The 26,895-nt window shown below is 39.3% G+C and overlaps 1 protein-coding gene across 5 annotated transcripts in view; it reads right to left on the reverse strand.

The window, feature by feature from the left end:
* The window catches only part of INO80D (INO80 complex subunit D), a 78,486-nt gene extending 64,957 nt beyond the window's left edge, over positions 1 to 13,529 (reverse strand). For 2 of the 5 annotated variants that reach the window (XM_072617360.1, XM_072617356.1), the window contains exons 1-4: positions 12,427 to 12,511; positions 9,616 to 9,691; positions 971 to 1,066; positions 615 to 861 (exon numbers count right to left, since the gene is read on the reverse strand). In XM_072617360.1, coding sequence (XP_072473461.1) covers positions 615 to 832 — 218 coding nt within the window. In that variant the 5' untranslated portion in view covers positions 833 to 861; positions 971 to 1,066; positions 9,616 to 9,691; positions 12,427 to 12,511. Of the gene's footprint in view, positions 1 to 614; positions 862 to 970; positions 1,067 to 9,615; positions 9,692 to 12,426; positions 12,537 to 13,450 lie in introns of those variants that run through there. The other 3 variants (XM_072617357.1, XM_072617359.1, XM_072617358.1) reach the window with 3 other exon arrangements.
* Between the last annotated feature and the right edge of the window lie 13,366 nt (positions 13,530 to 26,895).

The raw sequence follows: 26,895 nt of genomic DNA on the forward strand, positions 1-26,895 counted from the left end.
CTTTAAAAAATCATTTGAAAGAACATAAAATCTGGATAATATCTTTAATGAGACAGATTAAGACATAATTTAATGACATTTCTGGTCTTTCTTTTTTTTAAAGAAATGCATGCCTATAACCCTATCATCTTACAGCCAAGAATGTCAAAATCCTTGAAAAATGTTTCATTTATTAATATTACCTGCACCTAAATGTTTTCCTTTCTTTTCATTTAAATAACTAATAAAAAGTCAGAGCCTACTTTGTAAGACATTAATAAACTGTATAAATAGTAGCACAGACTTCTAAGTAGCAAACTTTGTGAAAAAATGTTTAATAGCAATTCTGGATTGCCTACGAAATTAAGGGGGAAAAACAACTCAAACATACTTTATGAGAATGTTCCTTTTAAAAATAATTTCCTTCTCCCTGCAAATCTTGACATTCACATATTTAAATGGGGGAAGAAGAGGTAGTGGGGATGGTAATTTTCCCAGTTCTTTTACAGAAGTTCTCTTACACATCCCTAAACACCAAAGGAATAAAAACACAACCTTAGCCAAAAAAATAACCAACACAAAAGATCCACATCCCAGTCTATCCTCGTTACGCTCATGCTCTCATGGACTCTTACCTGCGATCCTCAGACTTGGGGATGGGGTTGGTGCAGCGCTGGCTGTTGTACTTGGCCACATATTCACATTGCTTGAAGGGGGCAGTCTTGTCCTCCAGAACGTGCCGGATACAGAAGGCGTAGCCGTTGAGCCGCCGCTGCTTGCACAGTTTGGGGCTATACGAGCACAAGGGCTTATTGTCAACCTCAGAGAAGTGTATGTGTTTCCCTTCATACATCACGTGACTCTATTCCTTGTGAACATCAGCTAAAAGACAGCCCAAAAAAGGAATCAATATACAATAAAAATCTGCCCAAATGTATGTTTAAGTTTAAATTTTACATTTCAATGAAGGCTTCTGGCCATGAAGTCATACCTGATTTTAAATCTTCTGTACCATATCAATGTTAAGAAAGAGCCCCAAGGACACCACTATCCTGGAATGCTGCAGAATCAAGATGAAGCAGATTGTCTAAGAAAATATAAAAAGATCTAGCTGACAACTTGAAATAAACAGAACTACATCATTTAATTAAAAAGGTGATTTCTTCAATGTAATCCAACATCTTAACCAACAGTTTAATTTCCACTAAGAAACCAAAAGGCATATTACAAAACTTAGCAATTATTTCAACACCAAATTTAATAATTTGAATTCAAGTTAAACCTTGCAAATACCAGAAAACAGAAGAACTTTTCCATAAATGAAGGATATTATCACTGGTTACCAGTATCACATCTTGTACCCTGTTCAGATCCTAAACTCCCTTTATATGAAAAAAGAATTAGCCCCAACACTAAAAACATTCAAAAGAAACTCAATATTGGGTTATTTTGTAAAACCAATAGCAGGCTTTTTAAACTTTTAAAAAATATTTTTCTATGGCAAGTTCAAATAGCTAAATCATTACAATAACAAAATATAATGCTTTATGATTTATACAACACTTTTCTCACAATAGTCCTGCAAGGCAGGCAGATAAAACAGTGCCATATACTCATCTGATTTGACACTTACAGCCAACTAAGGTAGACAGTTATGGGAATAGTTATACTATTCCCATTTTTCAGGTGGGAAAATTAAGGTACAAAGTGATTAAGTGATTTATTCAAGGTAACACTCCTCATAATTGGCAGCATCAGGTCATCTGCCTCCAGATAAAGGGCTCTTTCCCCTATACCACAATCTTTCTCAATAGCAAAATCTCCTTTGTTTTATATTCCCATTGAGATTGTGGAATCCTAGAGGACAAAAATCTATGTTCCTATTCTTCAGGTAACTCCATATTATTTAACACAGTGGGTCCTTTATAAATGTTACTACTAATAATAGTGTTATAGGAGTACTTACGTAATTTTTTCCTCCCTTCTTTTCCAGAGAACTTTCCAATAGCTACCTCTACATCTACTATATGTCCACAGCTATTAGTGATATTTTATAATAACTAGATAATGAATAAATCATAGACTGTTAGAGCTGAAATAGATATTAAAGATAATCAAGCAAACATTCATTTTACATTTGAAGATACTGAAGCTGAGGTAAGTGACTTGCTTACAGACACTAGGTCAGTCAACAGCATAATTTAATTTCAAGGAATGAAATACTCCCTCTTTGTTAGGATGCTGTAGTAGAGAGAACTGGATCATATTCTTTACTATGTTAGTAACAAACTATTTGACCTTGTACAATTTATCTTGTGATACACCTCAATATTTTAAAATGTAAAATAATAATAAAATAAAATAATAATAAAATAAAATAAAATAAAAAAAAAAAAGAAATACTCCCTCTTATGAAACTGGATAGGAAATGCTTAGAACCACTGAACAATAATACAAGGATAACTTTGCCAGGGGCTGACCATAAAAAAAGAAGTAAATTTCATAATCATTGCCCTCAACAGTTTACAATCTAGTGAGAAAGACAAGACTTAGAAAAATGAAGAAAAGGGGGAAAAGTGGCACAGCTCATAGAAGGGAGTAGAACAGAGCTATTAGCGATAGTTTGTTAATGTCTTCCAACCAAAATATGTTCGCCAGAAGAGAAAGTCATCAAAATATTCCTGATTGCTGTTTGTGATGTGTTTTGTGAGTACAGAGTAATAAAATAATTTCTCATGCACAAAAATTATGAGTCTGAAGCTTCTCTTAAGGAATTTTGAAAATTGCAAAAACTTGGAAAATTCTTGTATAGCTGTGGAATATCTGAAATGTTTCAGTAATTCATCATACCTCCACATGTGGTACCCCTGTAATTCGCATTTAGCACTTAGCATCAAAGAATCAGAATTTTACATAAATCCTTAGTTCTAACAACATCCTACAATGTTTACTGCCTGCATACCTAATTTTCTCCCAACTCTACCAGCACAGAAATCAATTCAGCTCTCAGGATTTCTTCATGTGCTACCATGAAGATGAGAAGAGTAGATAGAAGTTACTTATCTTCCATAATCACATAAATAGTTCAGCATATAATTTCTGCCCTTAATATTCTTCAAAACAACAACTCTCTACATTTGCTTTCTTTAATAAACACCTTTTCTTCCCCTTTAAGATTCTAGACAACAGACCTTGGGGTAGGTCTTTTTTGCTGTATCCTCTAAATTTCTGGTGCTGTTCTCTACCAGAAATCTGTTTCACATGTTGTATTCTCATGTGCTACTTTACAATTGCCTAACTGTTCTTACAAGTGCTACCTTTTGATTCTTCAGATCTTTCTTTGGCAGGGTCCTTTCTTTACATATATGACTTCAGCTCCCTGCTATAGTCAGTCTTACTCCATGCATTTTAGAAAAAAAGAATGGTAAACAAGAAAAGTCCTTAATCCTTAATACTTAACTACCTTCTAAATGCATGTTTTTAAAATTCCAAATTATTTCATCTACAAAGCTGGAAACAAACAGCAATAATGTCTTTGGGAGTTTATATAATATCAGTATTCAACTTTTTTAAATTATGGAAAAAGGAGATGGGAGGAAGGCTCCAAGACAAAAGTAGAGCTTGAAAAACAATCCTCAATCATTTGCCCCTGATATAACCATTTATCAAGACCTGAGGTCCCAGAATCCCCCCAAAATATTTCATATAGAAATAATCTCCAGTCTTTACTACATGACATAAAGAGAGGAGAAATGAATACATACTACAAAAAAAGGAGTCTGTAAAATCTACTCAGGTGCTTTAAAGATTCCACCATATAGAAATTATATTTAAATTTCCCAATGTTACCTCAGCATAAAAGTCACTTCTATCCTATGAAGAGAAATGGCTATAACTAAATTCTAGTTATTAACATATGTTGCTATAGATTAAAATCTGAAATACAAGGATGTGGGAAAACTCTGTCTTTAGTTATGAAGCAGTATTACCTAAATCTAAATCACTCCTGCTTACAGAATCTAGATTTGCTCATGTCCTTAAAAAAGAGGAAAGTGAGTGATTAAACTCAGGTAATTAGGCACAAGCAAATCATTATTTAATATTAATAAAACCAAAAACAACTATTATGGAGAACAGATAACATGCAAGTAAATCTTTTCAAAATAAAGTAATACTTTCAATGTCTGTAGGTGCGTTAGACATTGGAATGGGAATATAATAATGATACAGGTAATGATCTATGGCAAATATAAATGAATTTAAAAGACCTTGAAACTAGGTGCTACATTTTTTAAACAGAAAACAATTCACTTCCATAGCTATCTCCTTAGTGAAAGTTACAGTGGAATAAGACATCATCAGGAGTAAAGGAAGAGAGAAGAGGGGAAGATAAGCTTTTAACAAAAGCTGTCTGACAGCACTTTTAGGCTTCCAAAAGCGAGCGTAAAACAATTTGACAAAAATATGGAGATTATACTCTTTGGGACTGCCAATGTGTCACCTCAGTGTGGAATCACTGATATGTCACTTCTGTTCTTTTGACTCTCATGTTTCAGAAGTATGGTCGTTTCACTGCCACAGCATTTTTCTTTTCCATTTGTAATTTTATATCCTACTACCTTTCAAAATTTGAGAGCAACAATATGCATGACACCTTTCCTAAAATGTATACGAATCCAAGTTCTCAGAATGATAGTATGACAACAAAAACAACAACAATAGTATTTATATAGCACTTTGTTCCAGGCACAGTGCTAAGCATTTAACAATTATTATCTCATTTGATCCTTACAACAATTCTGGAAGGTAGGTATTGTTAGATCTCCATTTTACAGTTGAGAAAACTGAGGCAAAAAGAGGTGAAGTGACTTGACCAGAGTTATCCAAGCTAGTCTAAGGTAAAAGCTGAACTCAAGTCCTCCTGATTCCAGACTCAGTGCTCTGTGCACTGGGGCACCACCTGGATGCCTGACATGCAAGTGAAAAGAATCTTACTGAAGGGATAACTAAGGTTAAGATTATATTAGCTAACATGATTTTTTAAGGTATTTCCAATGTTTGCTACTTTTACATGTCATTTTAATCCTTAAATCAAGAAAGATACTATTAACCAGCATTTTAAAATACATTAACTTTTAACAGTTAATAACAAAGAGATGGATCTGAAAACTGGTAAGCCTATCTGGCTTAAAAACAGAATTCATTCATTTGTTCTGAATTAACTTGTGAAATAAAGTCTAAATTCTCTATTCTAAAGGCTATCAATCTAGTATGATTCAGACAGCAGAAAAGATCTATTGTGTGGAGCAGGGGAGGAAAAGAATCTTATACATATTGCCCCAAACCATGAGCACTTAAATATTACTCACGTTATTTAAACTGGGATAAAAGAATTCAAGTAGCAATAATGCTTAAACACCTTAAAATAAAACAAAATTATATATTAAATTATTCAAATGATCTATTACATTAGTTCTCTCCTATTTATCATATTGCCCTAATTTTAGATTCTATAAGCCTAAAGAGTAGTTTGCAAGTAAACAGTTTTCTGGATGCGTCAGGACAGTATAGTTCCTTACTGCTATCGGTCATATATCCTCTCTATATCTATGCTTTAGGGTCCTACCTCCTTTAATACTAATTCCCAGTTAGTGGTTCCACTCAGGAAGGGTCATTTGGGACTTTGTGATTACCAACCTAGTAAATCCAATAGGAAGAACTACCTTCTCTGTTAAGCCCCTGACACACAGGCTAAATTATATCACAAATATAACAAAGTGTTCTATGTTACAATGGTATTTTACATGAACTACACGCTGCAAGATGGTCAGTAATAAGAACAGCATTTTGGTGATCTGCTAACAATAAATTCTCTACAGTGAATAACTCTGTATAACAAACACTATCTCAGTTCTTAATCAATGTTAACTCCCTCTCTCCTATAAAAGTATCTATGTTAGAAAAAAAGAAGTTAAGAACTAGGTTAAGGTTGAGCTCTTTAAAGCTCTTTTGTTCTACTAACAATGCCCATTTCTCACATCTCAACCATCATTTGTCCACCTAAATCTCCAAACCACCGATCAAAATAAAAACATACCCCCCCCCAAAAAAAAACTATTCCTAGAGCTTTAAGGAAGAAGGGACTGAGTAAAAGTATGAACATAAAATGTCCCTCTTTCCCCATCTGTGTCCAGAACACTCTATTCACTACATGGAGGTTGGGCATCTGTTTCTTCTCCAGCTTCTAAAAATCTCAAATATTACATCCATTTAAAAATTGTACTGCAACAAAAATATTTTGATTGTTCGTGGAATTTGCTATAATGGAATTTTATCTAGAATGATAAATTTTTGAAGCTGGAAGGAACGAACCTCTGATACCATCTGGTCCAAGCCCCCCTCATGTTAGAGATAGGAAAACTGAGGCCAAGAGAAAGTAGGTTTCTTGTCCAAGGTCACATAACAAGCTAACAGAGTGACTCTTTGCAGTCAACCAAACTGTCTCTGAGGCTCCTTTGTTGCCTATACATAACATTGAGTTGATTCACGAAGACCCAATCTCCCTAGACCAGTTATTTCATTCTCCCAATGAAAAACCCAAAGATCAGGAACATGAGGAGTCTTGCCAAAAGTTAAAAAGCTAGTCAGTAGCAGAACTGAAGGGCTACAAGTCTCATCAACCTTCTTTAACAATGATACACTGTCTTTTCTGGACTTAAGAAGTTCAATAACTGCCAAATAACATCAAATTATCTAAAGAAAACATTCAAAATATAAATCAGAAATAGCAATTAATAACTTTGGGGATAAAAATCTCTGTATCTGTCATCTCTGCAGATGACTCATAGGTACATATCCAGCCCCAATCCCTCCCCTGAGCTCCCACATTACCAATTACCTATTAGATATTTCCAACTGGATGTCCCAGAAACATCTCAGATTCACTGTTTTCACAAACCTTTCATGTCCAATCCCTGCCCTCTTCCAAATCTCCTCTCTGTCACAGGCATGGCCATCCTCCTAGCCTCTCCAGTTCACAAACTCTGAATCATTCTCCCTTCTCACTGTCCCTCCCTTCACAGATCCAATCAATCCCCAAACCCTTCTCCCTTCATATCCATCCTCTCCCCTCCTCAGATCAGGGCCACATCTCTTCTCTCCCCCTCCATGACTGCAATAGCCTCCTACTTGCTCTCCCCATCTCAAGTCTCTTCCTCTTCCAATCCATCCTCCACTCTGCTGCCAAATTTTTCTTAAGAGCAAATCTGACTTTGTGACTCTCCTACTTAACAAACTCCAGTAGCTCCATTACCTCAAGGATCAAATATAAACTCTGTTTAGCTTGCAAAGCCCTATATAAGCTAGCCTCAACCTATCTTTTCAGCCTTACTGGATATTACTACTGCTTTCACAAGGAGTCCAGCCAAACTGAACTCTCTCTTCCTTCCTCACACACAATACTTCATTTCTTGTCTGTCTACCTTCAGGTCCCATATGTCTGGAATGAACTACCTCCTTAACTTTCCCTCTTGGCATTCAGTATTCCTTTCTTCCCTTAAGATGAAGCTCAAACATAGTCTTCTATTGGAAGACTTTCCTAAGCCTCTCCAAATTGTTCCTGCCCTACCTCTCACACTACCCTGCGCTTGACTACTTTGTATTTATTTACTTCATATTTAGGCTGTATGTCTACTTCTACGTCTACTTGTCTGTCCCATTAGAATATAATTCTTTCCAGGAGGGACTGTTTTACTCATTTTACTTATAACTCCAGTGCCTAGAATAGTGGCTACCACATAACATTAATAAATACTTGTTGGTTAACTGAATGCTACAGCCAGAGTCTGTAGTATCTGGCTTAGCTGTGCAACTACAGACACGTCACTGAATTCCTCGGAATCTGAATTTCCTTATCTGCAAAATGGGAATAATAATACCTGAGGTACACCTCATAGAGTTGTTGTGAGGTTCAAATGACAATGTACATAATGTCTTTTGCAAACTTGGATGAGATTTATGTCAATTATCATAACTAAGGGTAATGATAAAGTAGATGACAACATACCATGGTAAAATAAAATAAGAGAACCATATGATCATAGATCTAAAACTGGAAGAGATTTTAAAAGTCATAGAGTCCAATCCCTTCACTTTAAAGATGAAGACACTGAAGTCCAGAGAGTTAAGTGACTTGCCCAAGGTCATACAGGCAGGAAGTTAGCAGAGCTGGTAATCAAATTCAGGTCCTGTGACTTTTCTGTGACTGATATGAATAATAATTTTTCCAGAAACAAAACTGTGCCTGGAAAAATGTTTCAGGTTATTACATTAAAATCATCTAAGTTTTTAATCTAGCAAGAGGGACAATAATCACCTTTCAATTATCCCCAAATGAACTAATCTGGTGCCTACTCCTCTTTATCACCTACTGGGTTATGAGTTAAAAAGTATGGAAAAGGTCATGACTGGGAAAAGAGCTGGTGGTTAAATATGACTCTCTTATTTCATTCATAATGTAAGTGACTTTTCTAAAATTATATATACCTGTTTCATTCCATGAGCAGAGATTTGAAAAGACTGTCTCAGCTAAAAATACAAAAAAAATGATTTCAAAGTTTTTACCTAAAGGCATGGAATTCAAAATTTTAAACTCTGCCTTACAAAAAAAATTAGTTACATACATAAGTGAAAAAGGGAAAAATACAAAAATTTTCAGTAATTGTCCTTGTCTTTAAATGGCACAATTGATAATTTAAAGCTTTTATGATAGAACAAAACATTCTACTCTTAAGAATTGAACAGATGATCTCTAATCTTCTAGCTTTGACAATCTATGATCTTCTGTGACCTACTCATTAAACTAAAATACCAAAGGTGAAAACGAATGTAACTTTACTAATGTAAAGTCACTCCAATACTTATTCCTCCTGTGAGTCTTGTGCTTTCATTAGTTTCAAGTACAAATTGCTTTCTTTTCCAAGTGAAACCTACCATTTCTCTTAGAAGAAAAGTAACCTATCATGAACAAATTATATGAATTGGGCTAAGGTGGAAAAAAGGAAAAAAAGCTTTGAAATACAATGTATGTGTGCACCTATTATATACACACTTTAAAATACCGGTAACTTTCCCAAAAACAATGTGAAATTCCATATATCTGTTGTTGTTATTCAGTCATGTCTGACTCTTCATGACTCCATTTGAGGTTTTCTTGTCAAAGATACTGGGGTGATTTGCCATTTCCTTCTCCAGTTCATTTTACAGATGAGGAAACTGAGGCAAACAGAGTGAAGTGACTTGTGCAGTGTTACACAGCCAGTAAGTGTCTGAGGCCAAATTAGAACTCAGGTCTTCCTGACTCCCAGCTCAGTTTTCTATCCACTGCTATCCTGCGCCACCTACCTGCCCATACATCTATAAATTAATTAATTGGAAAAGAAAGCATATACTTTTAAAATCTTAAAGTATCATGTTAAAAAAAAAACTAACCTCTCCAATAGTTAACTAAAAAAAACTCCTCTCTTTTCTTTTTGGAATGACACCAAATAATTTTAGCATCTACAGTTTTGAAACCATGAATTTGGAGGCTGCAAGGATATGACCCAAATCAAAATGTAAACAAACTACTTTTGGTACCTGTTTAACTCCTTTTAGAGGCTGAGTGGTAGTGGGAAAGCACTGGACCTGGAGTCAGGAGAACCTGAGTTCAAATCTGTAGAAAACAGGATTATAAATTTAGATCTGGAAGAGACTTGAAAGGGATCAGAGATTGAGAGCAAAACTGAATCTTAGAGGCAATCGAATTCGATCACCTCATTTTACAGATAAGGAAACTGAGGTCAAGAGTTTTTAAGCGATATGCCCAAGGCCACACTAAAAGAAAGAGCTACAAAATCTAGATTCATACCCAGGCCCTCCAACCCCACATCCATTTTTTTTTTAATTACACCATACTACCTTCTTGCCTCTTGACACTCATTGGCAGTTTGACCAAATCAGCCTCATTTTTCTTATCTGCAAAATTTGAGTATCTTATGTAAGATAACGTATATAGAGCATTTTGCAAAACTTAAAATGCTAATGTCAGTTATTTTTATTTCAAGGCAAAACTGGAATTGCTGAATGACACCACCCTTTGTGTACATTTATGTCACAAGATACTGTAACCGTTTAGTACACAAAAAACCCTGGAGTCTATTTAAAGAAGTTAAATAGGCATCAGATGCATTTGCTACAGTAATTTATATCAAGTCCAGGCAATCTTTGCACTCAAGATCTTCAGGAGTATGCTAAAAAAAAGGTTTGGTGTCACTCAGGTTGATGTTTTACCTTTGTTTGTAAGAAAGAATGAACTTAATAAAAAAGCCACCTAAAGAGTCTCACTTAGAAGAGGGATACAAGTAAGCAATGGGGGGGAAAAATCATAGTTTATCTACTGTTTTCCAAGTGTCGGATTTTCACTACTTGACAGTATTCTGGAGGTCAAATTGTCAGGAAGTGAAATAGTCTGCCAGCAAAATCCCAGCATGAAGCATTGGTACAGGACAAGGGGAGTGTATGTGGAGACATACTGCCCTAAATTTACAAAAATAGCAACAAGAACCAATTGGGGGTGTGTGGGGGCAACAATGGAGAAGGAACTTGGCAAAAACATAAACACTTTAACACTAAGTAACAAAATCAAAGGTAACTAGCACCAGGAAAGCACAGCCTAAAAAGTAGGGAACCTGGGTTTCAAATTAAAACAATGTATTTGTCTTCTATAGCTCTTTCCAGGATCACAGGCCCCAAATGTAGCTAAAAAATCATTTAAACATATTATGAAAAATAAGCAAGATCACATTCACCAAACACAATGTATCCTTTAGGTTCCCTTCTTCTGACCCTATACAGACAGTACCATCTATTACATCTGACTGTCAAACAAAAAGTTTCTTTAAAATTCCCATTTTCCTATTCTGATGTCACGGCTAAGGTAAATTTTCACAATGATTCATGAGTTGTTATACCTATGAATTAATCTATCAAGAATCCTTTTTAAGCGCATTCGGTGCACCTTTCTCCTCCTCCTCGTCCCTCCCTCAGCTATTTCTAACCCTTCAGAGTGTCTGAACGGTGCATCTCCTTAACTTGTACCAGACGCGGACTACATAGGAACGAGAACCCCTGGGTGTGGGGGCTGGATCCAGAAATCCCTGCCCACTAGCAGTGACAGCCTCCTCACTGCTCCCTAATCACATCCCTAAACCCCAGAACTACCCAGACCGGTGCCCTGCCTTCCCCTCAACACCACTACCCCCCAAGAAATCACCAGGGCTTGGGACAGGGGGATTTCGGTGTGGAAGGAGCCCTCCCGAGTCCCAGGTTGGGGAGAGGTCCTGGGTTCCCTCCCTTCTAGCCCCCCCCCACACCCCCCAAAGCAAGCCCATGGCGGCTGAATGGGCAAACTTTTCCCTAAGGAAGGAGGAGGTCAGCCCTCTGGGGATCGGGGGGTTCTGTGGGGGAGGTGGGGACAGGTCTGGGTCGGGGGTCCCGGTCTGGGTAGGGCTCTCCGGGGAGTGGGGTGGGGCAAGGCTGGGGTGGGGGACGCCCGGGAGGGATTACCCTTAGAAGCCTGGAGCCGGCCAGAGTTTCTAAAAACCCCACCCCGCGCGCTCCCTACCCGCACCCCAGCCGAAGATTGGGGGCTCGGGCGCAAATTCCGGGGTACCCCGCGGGGAGACCAGCCCCCAACGCAGGCCTGAAAGGAAACTTTCGGGGCCGCAGCTGCACCTGCCTCCCCACGCCCGCCCCACCCACCCACCCACGGCGGCCACCCCGGGTCACGGCTCCGAGCAGGAGGGGGCAATGATGGCCGGGGGTGGGGGCTGAGGATGGGCCGCTTGCCCCGCTCTACCGCCCCTGTCAGGCCCCGCCGCCCCACGGGGGCCGCTCCCGGGCCGGAGCGTGGGGTCTGGCCCTGGGCTGGGGCTCCCCGGTGCCAGCCCCAGGCCAGGGTGGGTCCGCTCCCCTTTGGGGAGTGGAGTATTAGGGAGCGTCCTGGAGGTTCAACTGGGGATCCCGGGGCGCCAGGGGGCCCACGGTTACTGGGGTCCCGCCGGCCTGAGGCCTAAGCGGCGCCTCCCCCTCCCCTCCCCCACGCACTTTCATCCCCACCCCCACTCCCAAGGCCCGGCTCCCCAGCCCGCCAGCCCTCGCTCCCCTCCCGGGGCGGAGGTCTGCGTATGGTGAGCGGGGGGTCCCGAGACCCCCCCCCAGCCCTTGGGCGGCCGCCGCCCCGGCCCCCAGCCCCCTTACCCCGGCTTTCCCGGCCCCGGGCCTGCAGCGGCCCGGCGCCTCCCCGGCCTCACGTGAGCACGTCCGGCGCCCGCCCTGCCTCCCCGGCCCGGCCCGGCGCCCTACGGGAGCCCGGGGATGGGGGCCGGGCCTGGGGCCGCCTCCGCTTACCTTGGAGCTGCTTTTTTTCCCCTCCTCTTCCCCCCTTTCCCCTCGGCTGGGGCTGACAGACGAGAGGCGCGGAGAGAGGCGCTGGCCGAGGGCGAGGAGCCGCCGCCGCCGCCGCCGCCGCCGCTCCCCCCCGGGCTCCCCGAGAGCCTCTCCCGCTCAGGCCGGGGCGCCGAGCATCATCTTTTTATTGGGGAAACTCCGGAGCGCTCCCGGGGTCGGTGATTATTGAGGGGAAATCCCTGAATCTAGGCTCCAGCCAAGAAGGCAGGGCTGCTGGGCTGCACCACAAGAGGAGCCAGCAGCCTCCTACAGCACCACTACCGGCACTGAGAGGACATAACACCAGACAGCCGCTCCTCGGCCCTGCGAAACGACAACTTTCCTACCATCTTGGAGCTGCAGAGAGGGGGGCAGGGGCGCCGAGGGCACCGCGCCGCTGCCCAGGTACAGGACGGGGGCGGCGGCCCGCGACCCCCCGAGCCCGAGGACGAGTGCCCGGCGGGGCGGGGGCGGCGGCCCCTGCACGGCCCGGCCTGGCGTGCCCGGCGAGGGCGAAAGCTTCCCGCTCTCCTGCTGGAATCACTTTTTTTTTTTCCAAGAAACAGGTGTTTCTGTCCTTTCCTCCCTCCCCCCTTTCTATCCTGATTCCCCCTTCCACCTGAATCTCGGAGGGGGGGGTGTGTTTAATTTTTTTTTTAAGGTAATAATGATTTTTTTTCTCCCCACTCCTTTACAGGTCCAGCTTCAAGGGCTGGTGGCTAGTTCTTATTCCTGCTTCCACTAGCCACTTCAACATCCCTTCCTTCCTCCTCATCCTCATCCTCTCCTCCTTTTTATCCCCTCCCCTCATCCCTTCTCCTCCGCATCCCTCCTCTCCTTTTTGATCATTCCTTCTCCTCATCCTCATCCTCATCCTCCCTTTTCTTCCTTTCCGTTCCTCCATCCTCATCCTCATCCTCCTTCTCTCTCCTCAGCATTAGGCTTATCCTCCCCCTTCATCTTCATCCTCTTCCTCCCTCCGTACCCTCAGAACTGAGATTCCTGTAAGACCAGGGTAAAGAAAAGGATGCTCCCGGCTCCTTTTTTCTGCAGGCAGTGTAAACAGAACTTTGGACTGGCCAGGAGGAAATAGGGCGCAGTGGTTCCTTGGTTTTTTATTTGTTTTCTTTTGTTTGCCTTCTCCCCCCCCCCCCCCCCCCCCCCCCGCCCCATCCCCAGTCTTCAGTGCAAGGAGATGTAGTCTTAGGAACTCTCCCTCATCTAAGGAAGTGTGATCTATTACCTTTCTGGAAGAGTGTTCTCAGTCTGGTGTTTGCTCCTCCCGTGAAGGAAGGGGAGACTTGGATACTGAGAGTTTCAAGGTAGCACTTGGGATTTTTTGGTATCGTGTTTGGTTGTTTTTTTTAATGTTTCAGAGCCCTGTCCACTGGAAAATATTTGTTTGGATTCCAATTGCTTGGACTCTTTTTCCTACTAGTAACTATGAATACCTATGTCACAGAAGGGAGAGAGCCTTACAAATTACTTTTGGGGGTTGTATAAATGCTGTCTTTTATAAAAGCATTTTTTCTGTTGCAAATAGAGGTGGTTAATTCATTTTAATTTTTTAAAAAGCATAGCTGCCCTGATTAAGTTGGACCAAAAGTACACCATGCTAAAAAAGTATATAGAAGTAAAAGACCAAGAGTTTGCTTGCAAGCTGTAGTTTTCTGGCAGAATTCTTCTGGGGAGGTGAGTGACTGGGCATGGACCTTTCTGGTTTTATAGAAGAGGAATGTACACTTAGAAAACTACAATCTCTTTGTAGCTTATGGAGATTAATGTTAATTAAAACACATATTAAAGTTACTTGATACAGTTTGGCTAATGTGCAGGAAATTTAAAAGTGAAATTGATTTGTAGTAGTAGTAGTAGTGGTGGTTTTGAGATGACATGTATCAGGTATTTTTGGATGACCTCACTCATAATGTTTCTCTTCCAACCGTATAAAAATTTGTTTATATACAACCTTAAGCTGAACTCTAAAAAAATATATAAATTAATATAGACATGTCAGATTTTACATATACATATTTATAGTTATATATTATGTAGTATATAAACACTTCATCATCTAAGGTTGGGCTTTTCAATAATATCGCTTTTTTTGGTGAGAATAGAATAAAATACGGATTGCTTCTCCCCTTTATAATTAGAAAACTCATAGATGTGACTTTGTATTCTGTGTGTTCCTAAGGTATAATAATCTGGAGCACAGAGCTTGGCAGTAGTGAGTATTTAATAAACAAATGGCTATTTGACTAAAATAAACTGAAGGACCTCTACTTTAAAAAAAAAAAAGCATAAGCATATCAGTTTAAAAAAACATTCTAATAAGATAAACAAGGGAACAAGGGATTTAGGCTTAAAGACTTCATTTCTTCCCATCCCACCTTTTATAGAGTTCCACTTTAATTGAAAAAGTATTATATTTTCCTCTACTAGGTTGTACACCCCTTGGGAAAGTATGGACTGCATGTATTCACCTTTATAGCCCCTTAGCACCAAGTGCTCTCCAGTGCATATAGTATGCATTTAATAAATGCTTGAATGAATTCTTAAAGAGAAATCGCTGAAAGGTAATAGGGCATGTAGTGGTTTGTATATGACTACATTTTACTGATTCATCATCAGGAAGGACACATTCTTTGAGTTTGTCTAGTAGTGGTGATGGACTTTTTCATTAAACTGTTCACCCATTTATTTCAGTTCCCTTTGTAGTCACAAAGATCCAAATTTGCAAGATTTATGTCTGAGGCAGCAGTTCTCAGAGCATGGTCCAGGGAACCAGAACCCTTTCAGAAGGTTCGTGAGACCAAAACTATTTTCATAATAAGAAGACATTAAATTCCTAATATGGTAACTATCAATTAATGTATGTAATCCACATAAACAAAGGTTCTTTGTGGGGTCCTCAGTCATTGTTAATAGGGTAAAGGGATCCTGAGACCAAAAAGTATGAGAACCATTGGACTAAGGAAAAGATGCAATTTCTGTTCATGGGGTAGATATTTTTTCTTTTTATAAACCTTTATAAGGACCTCTCCCCTGATTGTGACTGCATTAGCACCAGGCTGCAGCCAACTTAACTAAATACCTAAGACCAAAAGGGCTGAAAGGAATGCCAATGAATTTGAAATATCAGAAAAACCAAAATAAGTGCTGTCCCAACCACCTCATTTGTAGGTCAGTCTTTGCCCCTTTTCCTTCAGCTGAGCACTATGGGACACCATAGGATCTGACATAGCTTGAGAAACAGTAGGCTACTTGTGCAGAGTAGGGCTCCAGCAAGCTTGCCATGGATTTTCAGTACCTCTGTTGATTCTCTTTAGTCCAGGAACTGTTCTTGATTGCCCTTTATGTAGGCAGTCAATGCTACGAGGAGTTCTATTCTGTTCCTGCAGCCCAGCGGAGAATATCAAGGCTTTATGCCATAAAATACCAAGCTTCCCCAAATTATAGTAGAATGCTAACACAACTGTGTTCCCCAAATGGGATCTGGGCAGTCAGTAATTGAACCCCAGTGAGGGCAGGACAGGTTCAGAAGGAGCATGACACCTCTGTGAAACCTGATGCTTGGCCTCTTTGTGGCAACTTTCTGATCCTGGAGAGAGATTCAAAATTTTAACCAATTCTAATTCAATTTCTGCAATAATCAGTTTATGTTATGGAGCATGAAAATAGATTGTCTTTGATTGAACATATGCAATTACAGAAGTTCTTTAGGATTGTAAAGTAATATAATGATGTTTGATATCTACCCTCGTTTTGAAAGGCTCTCTATGCCAAACATAGAACTTTATGTCTAATTCTGGAGGTAATAGGGAGTCACTGAAATTTATTGAGGGTGACGACATGGTCATACATACACTTTAGGAAAATCATTTTTGCAGATGAGTGGAAAATGGAATGGAATAGAAATAAGATAACATATGTAAAGCAGTTTGTAAACTCTGACACACCGTATAAATACTAGGTATTATAAATTTGGTTGTTCAGCTGACTGTGGAAAAAATGTAATTAACTGTAATTAATCTTCTGTGTTTTTTGTGTCCTATATCCTAATAAGGTACTAAAACAAAAATTTAATGCAGGTTTCTTATACAACATATTCATAAACTCCAAGACCCAGACTGATGTTCTCTCTACCAATTTTTAAAGACATAAATATACTGATATGTGATACAAAATTTTTAGAAATAACTGAGCAAGCTGATGAAATTTTAAATTTTAATTGTGGTATACAGCAAAGATAATTACAATCTCCTTTCAAATTTCTAGTCATTCATTCATTCCATAAGGACTTATTAAACATTTTTGTGTTGATTCTATATTCATCTATATCGGTACTGAAAAAAAGCAAAAAATAACATCGACTTCTGAAGACCTTGGATAACTGAGACAAAAGCTGTAACATTATAGGATTTAGAGCTCAAAAGTAGTCAACTTGAAATCAAACAATAGCTCGTAATGTCTCACATTTATATCACTTTAAGGTTTGAAAAGTACTTGACATCTAATTCAGCCTGTTCATTTCACTGAGGAGACTGAGGCCCAGAGAGGTGCAGTCTTGCCCTAAGCCACATAGAGCTGACAAGGCCAGATCTTCTGCCTCCAAATTCATTTCTCTTTCCACGATATCAGAGCTGCCTCTCATGTGCATACATAAAACAACAACAGAACAATTCAAAGTTCAGAAAAATGTCATCGTCATGGACTAGGAGGCTTCATGGAAGACAAGGTAAATCATGGTTAGGACCATGTGGTGTAGGAAGCGAACTAACAGAGAGGAACAGTTGTAAAGGCATGAAGCTGGCAAGGAGCCCCATGTCTGTGGGAAATGCTAAGAGCGAGGCTAACCGAGCTGAACAAATGATGAAAGTAAGACTGGATGGTTAAGGGACTTAACTTTTCAGCATTAAAAAGGTGGTATTCGCAATATTCTACTTCCTTCTGTCTATGTCATTCTCTTCCTACCTTACCTTTTCTTGAAAAATAAAACTTTAAAAATCCTCTATGTTTAGATTCATATAAACCATGAAAATGACTGTACAAAAAAACTTAGGGAGGTGAAAGTTAGAACAATCAAAATAAAGTGATTTCCTAACTTCCACATGCTTAAGGCATGACAACATTATTGTTAAAGTCTTTGCCTTTCCAGTTCTTGCCTTTTAATTATCTAGCTTCATATTGCACTAGCACCATCTTTTTCATTTTATATATTTGATGGGTTTCCTTATCATAACATACTTCATGGTCTCATGATTTCATTACAGTGGGAGCTCCCTCTGTTGATACAGATCTTGACCCCTTCATGCTTTAGCAAACTCAACATCAAAGCACCTTATAAAAATTGAATCAGTAAATGTATAAATTGTTTAATGTTGTTTCATTTAATCCTTTAGAAAATTACTTCTAGGTAGATCAAGAGATGCTAGTTTTTCTACTCTCAAAGTTCAGATAGGAAATCTGTAATAAAAACCATATATCAAGGATGTTACAAGTATAGAAAGTCCTGAATTTACAAATGGGTTATCTTCTTAAAGTTTGTTAATGAATTATTTGTCAATCAATAGTCAATAGGGGATACAAAGGAAGGAAAAATACAGTCCCTGCCCTTGAGGAGCTCAAAAATCTGAGGGAGGAAACAACATACAAACAACTATACACAAAAAAGCTATATAAAGGATAAATGAGATAATTAACAGGGAAGTAAGAGCAATTGGAAAGGCTTCCCATAGAATCTGATACGACTTAAGGTGGGACTTGAAGGAACCCCAGGAGGCACAGATGAGGAAGGAGACCATTCTAGGCTTAGAGGACTACTAGCCAAAATGGCCTGAGAGAAGAGACCGAGTGTCTCCTGTGAGGAACAGCAAGGCCAGTGTCACTGGACTGAACAGTACCTGTTGAGCTATAAAGTATAAGAAGACCGGAAAGGGGTTGGGGTGGAGGTAGGACATGCTATGAAGCACTTTTTATGCCAAACAAGATTTTATACTTGATCCTACAAGTGGCAGGGAGCCACTGAAGTTTATTGAGGTGGGGAGTAGAGGATGAATTGAAATGAAAAGAGATTTGTGGCAAGCAGACCAACCAGGAGGCTATTCTAGTAGTCCAGGTATGAAAAGATGGGGGACTGGTGGCAGTATCAGAGATGGAAGAAGGAAGCATGAAGGTAAAATTGATAGGCCTTGCCAATAGATTGGAAATGGCAAGTGAGAGAGTGAACAGTGAAGGATAACACCTGGATTGTGAGCCTGGGGGGACTAGAAGGATGGTGGGATCCTTAACAGTAATAGGAAAGTGTGGAAAATAAGAGAACCTGAGGGAAACTTGGAATACATTTTCCTATAGAAACAATTATAAATATTGGTTAGATTCCTAGGTTATCAATAGAAGTCTCTTCAAGCACAATATGCCTGAAATTAACTTACATTTCCCCTTCCAGTTGAGTTGCTTACTGAGTCATCTGCTGTTCTAGGGTCTATTCTCTTCATCCAGAATCTTTCAGCTACATTATGAGTAAACAAAGCCTTTGTTTTAGGTAGAAACACTGCCAACAAACGTTTCCAAAATAGAAATGTTTAAGGTGAAACAAACATTTATCTTTCATTTTTATAAACATTTCCATAATCTGAATGCTGCTCATCCCAACTGCCCCTTCTCTATAAGTCTTTCTACTGGACTAGTAAATTTTAACATCCATCTGTGCCCTTAGAAAGTTCCACATTAAAACAACAAAATAAACCACATTCAGTTCAACAAATATTTGTTAAGTACCTACTGTGTGCAAAGGAATTGGAGAGGAAAAAGTGAATGACATAGTTCTTATTCTTGAGGAACTTAGATGGGGAAAAGGTAGAGAGGAGAACTAAGTCATATGTAAATAAAAATAGTGGGAAGAAAAAAGGTCCATTACCATAAGAATTCGTAACAAGTAGGCATCACTTATGAGCTGACAAGGACCATCAAGCAAGGTTGCATAGAGGTGACTATGTATGAGCTATGCCTTGCAGAATGAGTAGAATTTCACAGAGCCGTAACTGGCACAGGATAAACTGGACTTTGACATTTTTAGACATGGGGTGAGGGAAGGGCACAACTTCCTCTCTATGGCAAACCATTAGTTGTATTTCCATTCAGACTCAGGAGGATACCATAAGCTATCCTGCAAGAATGCCACCCCTAGAGCACCTTCTTGGGGTCATACTATTTCATAATTTCTCATCCCTTCTCTGACTAATTGTTCCCAGGCGAAAATACTCCTAGTTATATCTCTAGGATTTCAACTGTAAGAGATGACATGGTGGATGTTACCATGATCAAAGGATATATAGCTAAAAAGAATCCTCTAGTTCAATGCTGTCATTGACAGATGAGGAAACTGAATCTCAGGGAGATTGTGACTTTCAAGCACAGGGAAAAAGAAGGGACATGGAGGGGGAATGGTAACTAAACTGGTTTAGCTAAAACATAGGACCAAAGGAAGAACAGTGTGAGGTAAGGTCAGGCAGAGGGTCTGAATTGCCAGGCTAATGACTCTTAAGTCTTGGGCAACTTCATCTACTCTCAAGTTATTCCCAAACCTGTATTTGTTATTGTCCAGTTTTTTCATTGATATCTGACTCTTCATGACCCCATTTGGAGTTTTCTTGGCAAAGGTACTGGAGTGGTTTGTCATTTCCTTCTCCAGCTCATTTTATAGATGAGGAAACTGAGGCAGAGAGGGTAAAGTGACTTGCCCAGAGTCACAAGGCTAGTGAGAGTCTGAAACCAGATTTGAACTCCAGAAAATGAGTCCAGGATTGATACTATCCACTGCACCACCTAGCTGCCCCCAAACCTATATGTCCAACTATACAATTCCCCCTAAACTGAATATTCTTACCCATGTGTCCCATCTGCATCTGTCCATAAGTCCAAACTCCAAGTCATTATCTTTTCCCCCTAAGCTTGTCATCTTCCCTATGGTCCTATTTCTGGTAAAATATTGGTGCTGTTACCCACGTTTCTAACTTTGGAATCATCCTTGACTTCTCTTTTCTTCAAAACAATTGCTACGTTTTGACCAATCTACCTCTGCAACATTTGTCATAGCTATTGATTTCACTTCTCTCACAGGGCTACTACCCAAGCTGAGGTTCTCCTCACCTATCACTTAAACTATTGTAATAGAACCAGCTGACCTCCCTTCTTAAATTTCTTCACCCCCTTGTCAGTTTTCCACAGAGCTGCCAAAATAATCTTTCCAAGCCACAGGTCTGACTAGGTGACCTTCCCTATGTATCCCCCTTCCACCACCCCACCACTCCCCAAATACCTTGCAGTGGCTTGCCTAGGGTAAAAATACTCCACCTGTTCTCCAAAGCCCTCACCTTTCCAGTCTGATTTCAATCAAGCGTTTAGGTCTTACTATGTGCCAGCCACTGACATGCTGGTGCTATAAAGACAGATATGAATACTTCATATTATTTTCCTCCATACCCTCTCTGTTCTGTCCAAACTGAATCTGTTTCTATATTTTTGCACACATTTTCTGCTATGCCTAGAATATACTATACAGTCTCTTTACCTTGGTTTCTCATAATCTTCATCTTCAAGATTTGACTCAAGTTCTTCCTAAGAGAAGCCTTTTGTGATTTCTCTAGTTGTTGATAGTGTCCATCAAATTACCTTTTACAAGTTGCCTTCCCTCAGTAGAAAGTATTCTCTTTGGGGAGATAGGAGTATGTTTTGTCTTTGTATCTCTAGCACAATACCTTGAACACATCAGGGGCTCAAAAAATACTTATGGATTTGAATTATTCGGTTGGCATGGAGGAATGACAACTCATTTTGTTTATAAACGGGATAATAGGCAATATGAAACAGTGAACATACTTTTGAAAATTTAGGGGTCATTCCTGCAACAAAGACTTACCGGCATATACACTTTTCCAGTGTTTCCAAAAGTATACCCTTCATGTTCTCATTTTATTTTAACACAAAGATTAAAACAATCTGAGTCGAAGCTTTTCTAACAATAGGTTATATAAGATAGCTGACATTTATATAGTACTCTAAGTTTTCCAAAACACTTTTCATGTATCATCTCATTGAATTCTCACAATCCTTAGAGATAGGAACTACTCTTGCTAGCTTTAGTATGACATTCAAACTAAGATGCTCAAGAATGCTGTCAATTATTATGAAAGCTAAAAATCATTAAAATTAGAAGGCAGATCATTGAATAGCAAATTCAAAAATAAGGGAGTGATGGAAATTATCAGATAATCCTATTTCAATAGAAGAGAAAAGGTCCTGTGAAGTTAATCACTGGTAACAAGTAAAATACTGTTTCAAATAAAAAATGATGGGATTGTGAAAATTGCTCCTGAAGAAGGCAACTGAATGGGTAGAGACTCAAGACAGGGATTCCACATAGAATGCTGTTGCAATAATCCAGACATTGATAAGGTCCTGAAGTAAGGTGATGGCTGTGTGACAGGAGGGAAAGGGATCTACAAGAGCCGATGTCAAGGAAAATTACAGATTTAGCAACTGTAATAGTTGCTAAAAGATAAAAAGGGTGACCCAGAGAGAGGAATCAAGGATGACACCAAAGTTATGAACTTGGGTAACTAGAAAGATGATAATGCCTTTGACAGTAATGGGGAAATTCAGATGAGCAGTGGCTTTATGGAAAAAGATGAATTCTGTTTTGGACAGATTGAAGTTGAGACGGATGCCCAGTAACCAGTTGGTGATGTGGGATTTAACCAGCTCAAAAGAGAGTCTAAGGCTAGATAACTAGATCTGGGAATCATTCATATAGAGATCATGATTGGATCCATGTTAGCTAAGGATATCACTAAGTAACTGAGTATTGAGAGAACTAAGGACACAAGGACACCTATAATTAGTGTATATGTACAGTTATAGTATGATATGGATGAAGATCAAGAAAAGAGACTGAGAGGAGCCAGGAGGAGAACCAAAAGAGAACAGTCATATAAAACCCATAGAGAGGGATTGAGAAATACATTATCAGGATATTTTGATATTTTCTAAACTATTATTATCATAAGAAAATCTATCTTGATTAAAGCTGATAGTAGCCATGAGTAAAAAAGATTTTATTTTCGGATAATTTTAATTTTGTAAAGATTAGATCATTACTATTACTGTCTAGCACAGGTTCAAAGTCTAAGGGCCATTCAGGGGCCCGTTCAGGAGTTAGTTCCTCTGCATGCTCCTTCCACCCTTCCCTATAGACAACCATATTAATGCTGGACTTAGGTCAGGTGAGATCCTCTAGCCTGGGTTTACAGGCAGGTGCCACCATGCCCTAAAGAAATAGTGACATTCCATAAAATTTCCCCAGCAATGACAGATTCATACAATACAAAATGCTATTTTGTACTATGAATCTGCACATGAAATATCATGTGTAGTTCTGATCACCACACCTCAAAAGCAGTATGACAGTACTAGAGAAGGCCTGGTGAATGGTGAAGGAAAAGATCAAATGAATGGAGGCATTGCCCATGAGGACAGATGGAAGTCATTAGAAAGAATCCAGGATGGTAAATTGAGTAAATGATTAAAACTTTGAACATGAGAAGAATATGAATCAGGCGAATAGACATTCTCCAAACCCTATAATGTCCCTTTGAATTTCACAGGGGTGAAAGGAAGTATGACTGTTTGTCTGTTACCTTGGAATTAACACTATCTGAAATTGTCTCAAAGGTTAACTTAACTCAAGATAATAATAATAATAATAGCTAACGTGTATTTATCGTTTTAAGGTGTGCAAAGTGTTTACATTCACTATCTCATTTGATAGTAGAAACTTTGTACTTTTTTCAATTTAATCAATGTTAAATATGTATAAAACATTGTGCTCCTTGCTGTGGGAAATACAAAAGGAGCACAGAATATTATACTTAACTTCAAAGAGTTTATGGTTTTGCTGCAGAGGATATGGTCTACATTGCATGCAGATACTCTAGGCCTTTCATTCCTAGGCTCTTTTCTAGGACCAGGCTCCTCAGACACCAAGCTTTATCAGAATACAAACATGTATTATATGCAGTGTATTTATAGGTTACGCAGTTGGAAATGTACAATAAATTATTGGTGATGCAGTATATGGATATATGTCTGAGATTAATATGCTTAGAGATGATAATTGAACACATGGAAGTCTGGGTAATCACTGAGAGATTGCAGAGACAAAGCAAAGTTCCAGAACAGTACCTTAAGGTATACCTTGAGGAGAAATATGAATAATGGTCTAGCAAAGGAGCTTGAGGAGAGTGCAGACAAGTAGAAGTGTGGCAGGTAGGAATAAAATTATGAAAGCATTGTCACCCAAAACGCATGGAAAGAGTTTCCAAGAAGAGAGACTAGTTAAACATGCTAAATGCTGCAAAGAGGTCAAAAAAGATTAGAACTGAGAAAAGAACATCAGATTTGGTGATTAAGACATTGGAAAGAAGAGTTTCTGTTGATTGATAAGGTCAGAAACTGTATTGTAAGAGCTGAGAAGTGAGGAAATAGAGATAAATGTAGACAGCCTTTTAAACAAAGTTGGCCCTTAAATGGAATATGAGTTAAAAGGTAGTTGAAAGTTTAAGAGGGTGTGGTTAACAGGCAAGATGAATTTAGAGATCTTAAGCAAATTTTACCCCATAGGTATCACTGTGACTTGGTAGAATGAGACTTATTTTGCTCTGAAAGGGGCTAGTTTGTACAATAGGATGGCTAAAACTTGAGATCACAGAATCGGGAACTTCAAATGATCCTGATGATTGGGTAAAGGCTCTGGGAACCCCCTAGAACCCTCATTGAATCTTCCCACTTGATCTGGCATTTGCCTGAGGCTGTAAACCTTTCATTATCACTTTGTCCAATTGCCTCTGGCTGCTTCCCATTCTTGCTCTTTCAAAACACCCTCAACCTAGCCTAGCCCTAGTCTGTTATCTCCTGGTAGTTTTCACCTACTTCTCACCCTTAATCCCATTCTCTTGATCCCTGGAGTCTGACCTCTAATCACCCCAATCACATCCAGATCCTCCTTAGACTCCTCCTCAAGATCCTCTTTAAACCCCTCCTCCCATCACCCCAAACTACTTGACCACCCCTAGATCCCTTCCACAATCTTTCTGTATATAAAACCCACCCTGCCTTGGAGCTCTGATTCATTCTAGCTCAGATTCCATCTGACCTGCCTGCCAATACAAGCCTCACAAATGGTCAGGCTTCTTAAGAGTCAACCCCCATATGGCAGATCTTTAATAAACTTTGTTTTTCTCTTTGGCTAAAAGAAGGCTTGAATCAAATTCATTCTGGCAGGACCCAGTGTGTTGATATTTTGAGGTCCCCAGCACTCCTAACCTCAACATTGATAGATCAGAATACTGCCTGACTCTAAGATAATATTTAGTAAGAATAAATGTAAAATTTTACCCGTGGATTCAAAAAATCAGTTGTATAAATATAAGATGAGGGTTGTATGACTGGATAAATTTGTCATAAAAAAGACCTGGGGATTTTAACGAATCACCAGGTCAATATAAGTCAACAGCATGATACAGCAGCCAAAAGGCTATTGTAATTTTGGACCATATTAGAAGTTGCTTAGTGTAGATTGCTAGGAAGTGACTTTTCCACTGTATTCTGCTCTTATCAGATCACATCTTGAGTATTGTACTCAGTTCTGGGTATCACATTTTAGAATGTTCTCTAGAAGATAGCAACCAAGATGGAGAAATGCCTTGAGATTATGGCAGAGGAAGCTGGGTTGAAAAAACAGAGGACATTTAACCTGGTAAGACTCAAGGGGAATGTGCCAGGAAGATTGTTTAGACTTGTTCTATTTGGGCCTTACAGCACAAAACTAGTAGCAAAGAGTAGAAGTTTCAGTAAAGCAAGTTTAGATTTGCTAGGAAAGACTTCCTAACAATCAGTCATCCAAAAGTAGAAGAGTCTTCTTCAGGAAGTTGTGAGCTCCCCCTCATTGGAACTCTTGCACGAGTTCCAGAGGACCATTTCTCATGTATGTTTTAGAAAGGATTCTTGTTCATGTATGGCTTAGACCAGATAGTTTTGAAATTCCTTACAACTTGGAAATTCTTTGATTTTTCTTGAACTCTAAGAAACCTGACCAGGCTGAGGACAAAAAAAATGTGCCTGGTTATCCTCTTCAAGCCTATAACACACCAGAACAGAGGAGGAATAGGTACCTATCTCTCTCTCTGTCTGTCTGTCTCTCTCTCTCTCTCTCTGATTTTTCTTAAATAAACAAGCATTTATTTTCTTTCTTTCACCTCTTCTGAATTAAGAAAAGAAACTCAAAACCATTGTCACAAATATTCATAAACAAAACAAATTCCCTGCCTGAGTCTGTCAGGAGGTGAGTAGCAAGCCGTATCATCGTTCCTCTGAAATCATGATTGAGCATTACATTGATTAGACTTCTCAAGTAGTATACATATTTCTTGTTCATCACTGCCATTGCCAAACTTTCCCTCTACTACTATCACTTAGCTATTTCTCCACCTCTGGAATTCACTTGATCTATTCATAATAACCTGTCCAAATTCTGGTTGCAACCATTTACCAGCCTTCAAGTCTTCCTTTATCCAAGATATTGAATACCTACCTTAAAGTTTTCCTTTACACCCTTGTCCTTAGGGGCTTCAGTATAGTTGTATCCTGACCTTTTAAGGACATAAGGACACATCTTGAATGTTCATTTCATCTCAAACACACATATGAATGCTCATCTAAGATTTTACCATCATTCAAAACCTTGTTTCTTAGTCTGATGTTCTAACTCTGATCATAATGTCTTATCCTTCCATCTCCTTTTGCCTCCTTTGTCCTAAACTTATTTATCTTTATCCCACCAGTCTGTCTGATTGCCTGGGTGGAAACAAAACTAGCATACATATATGTCATACTGTCAACAGGAAGTTCATCATTGGAATAACCTCACTTTCTTGTAAAATCTTGGAATTTAAACCTTGGTTCTCTGCCTCTCACCACTCTCTGCCTCTCTGATTGGAGAGTGGGGCAATGAACTCCAAATTTCCATTTAAGAAGAGAGTCTAGCTCAGACTTCTCCACCTTCCCCCTTCTACCTCCCTATTGCCACTTGCCTTCTCTGAGGTTCCCTGCCCTCCACCTTTTCCGCTTCTATTTTTGTTTTGTCCTTCACTAAATTGTAAGCTCCTCAAGAGCTGGGATGGTCTTTCTTTTACTTATTAGTACATAGTACACTTTAGTATATTACTACACTCATAGTAGGCACTTAATGTTGGATGATTGATTGATTAATTAGGGCTAGACCTGTGATCTCAGTTTAGGAAACTCCTAGATGGAAAAAAAATATCATCTATCAATGCAGGTCAGCATCTGTAGATTAGAGAATTACCTTGA

Source organism: Notamacropus eugenii, chromosome 6 (genome assembly GCF_028372415.1).
Source record: "Notamacropus eugenii isolate mMacEug1 chromosome 6, mMacEug1.pri_v2, whole genome shotgun sequence".
Taxonomy (NCBI): Eukaryota; Metazoa; Chordata; class Mammalia; order Diprotodontia; family Macropodidae; genus Notamacropus; species Notamacropus eugenii.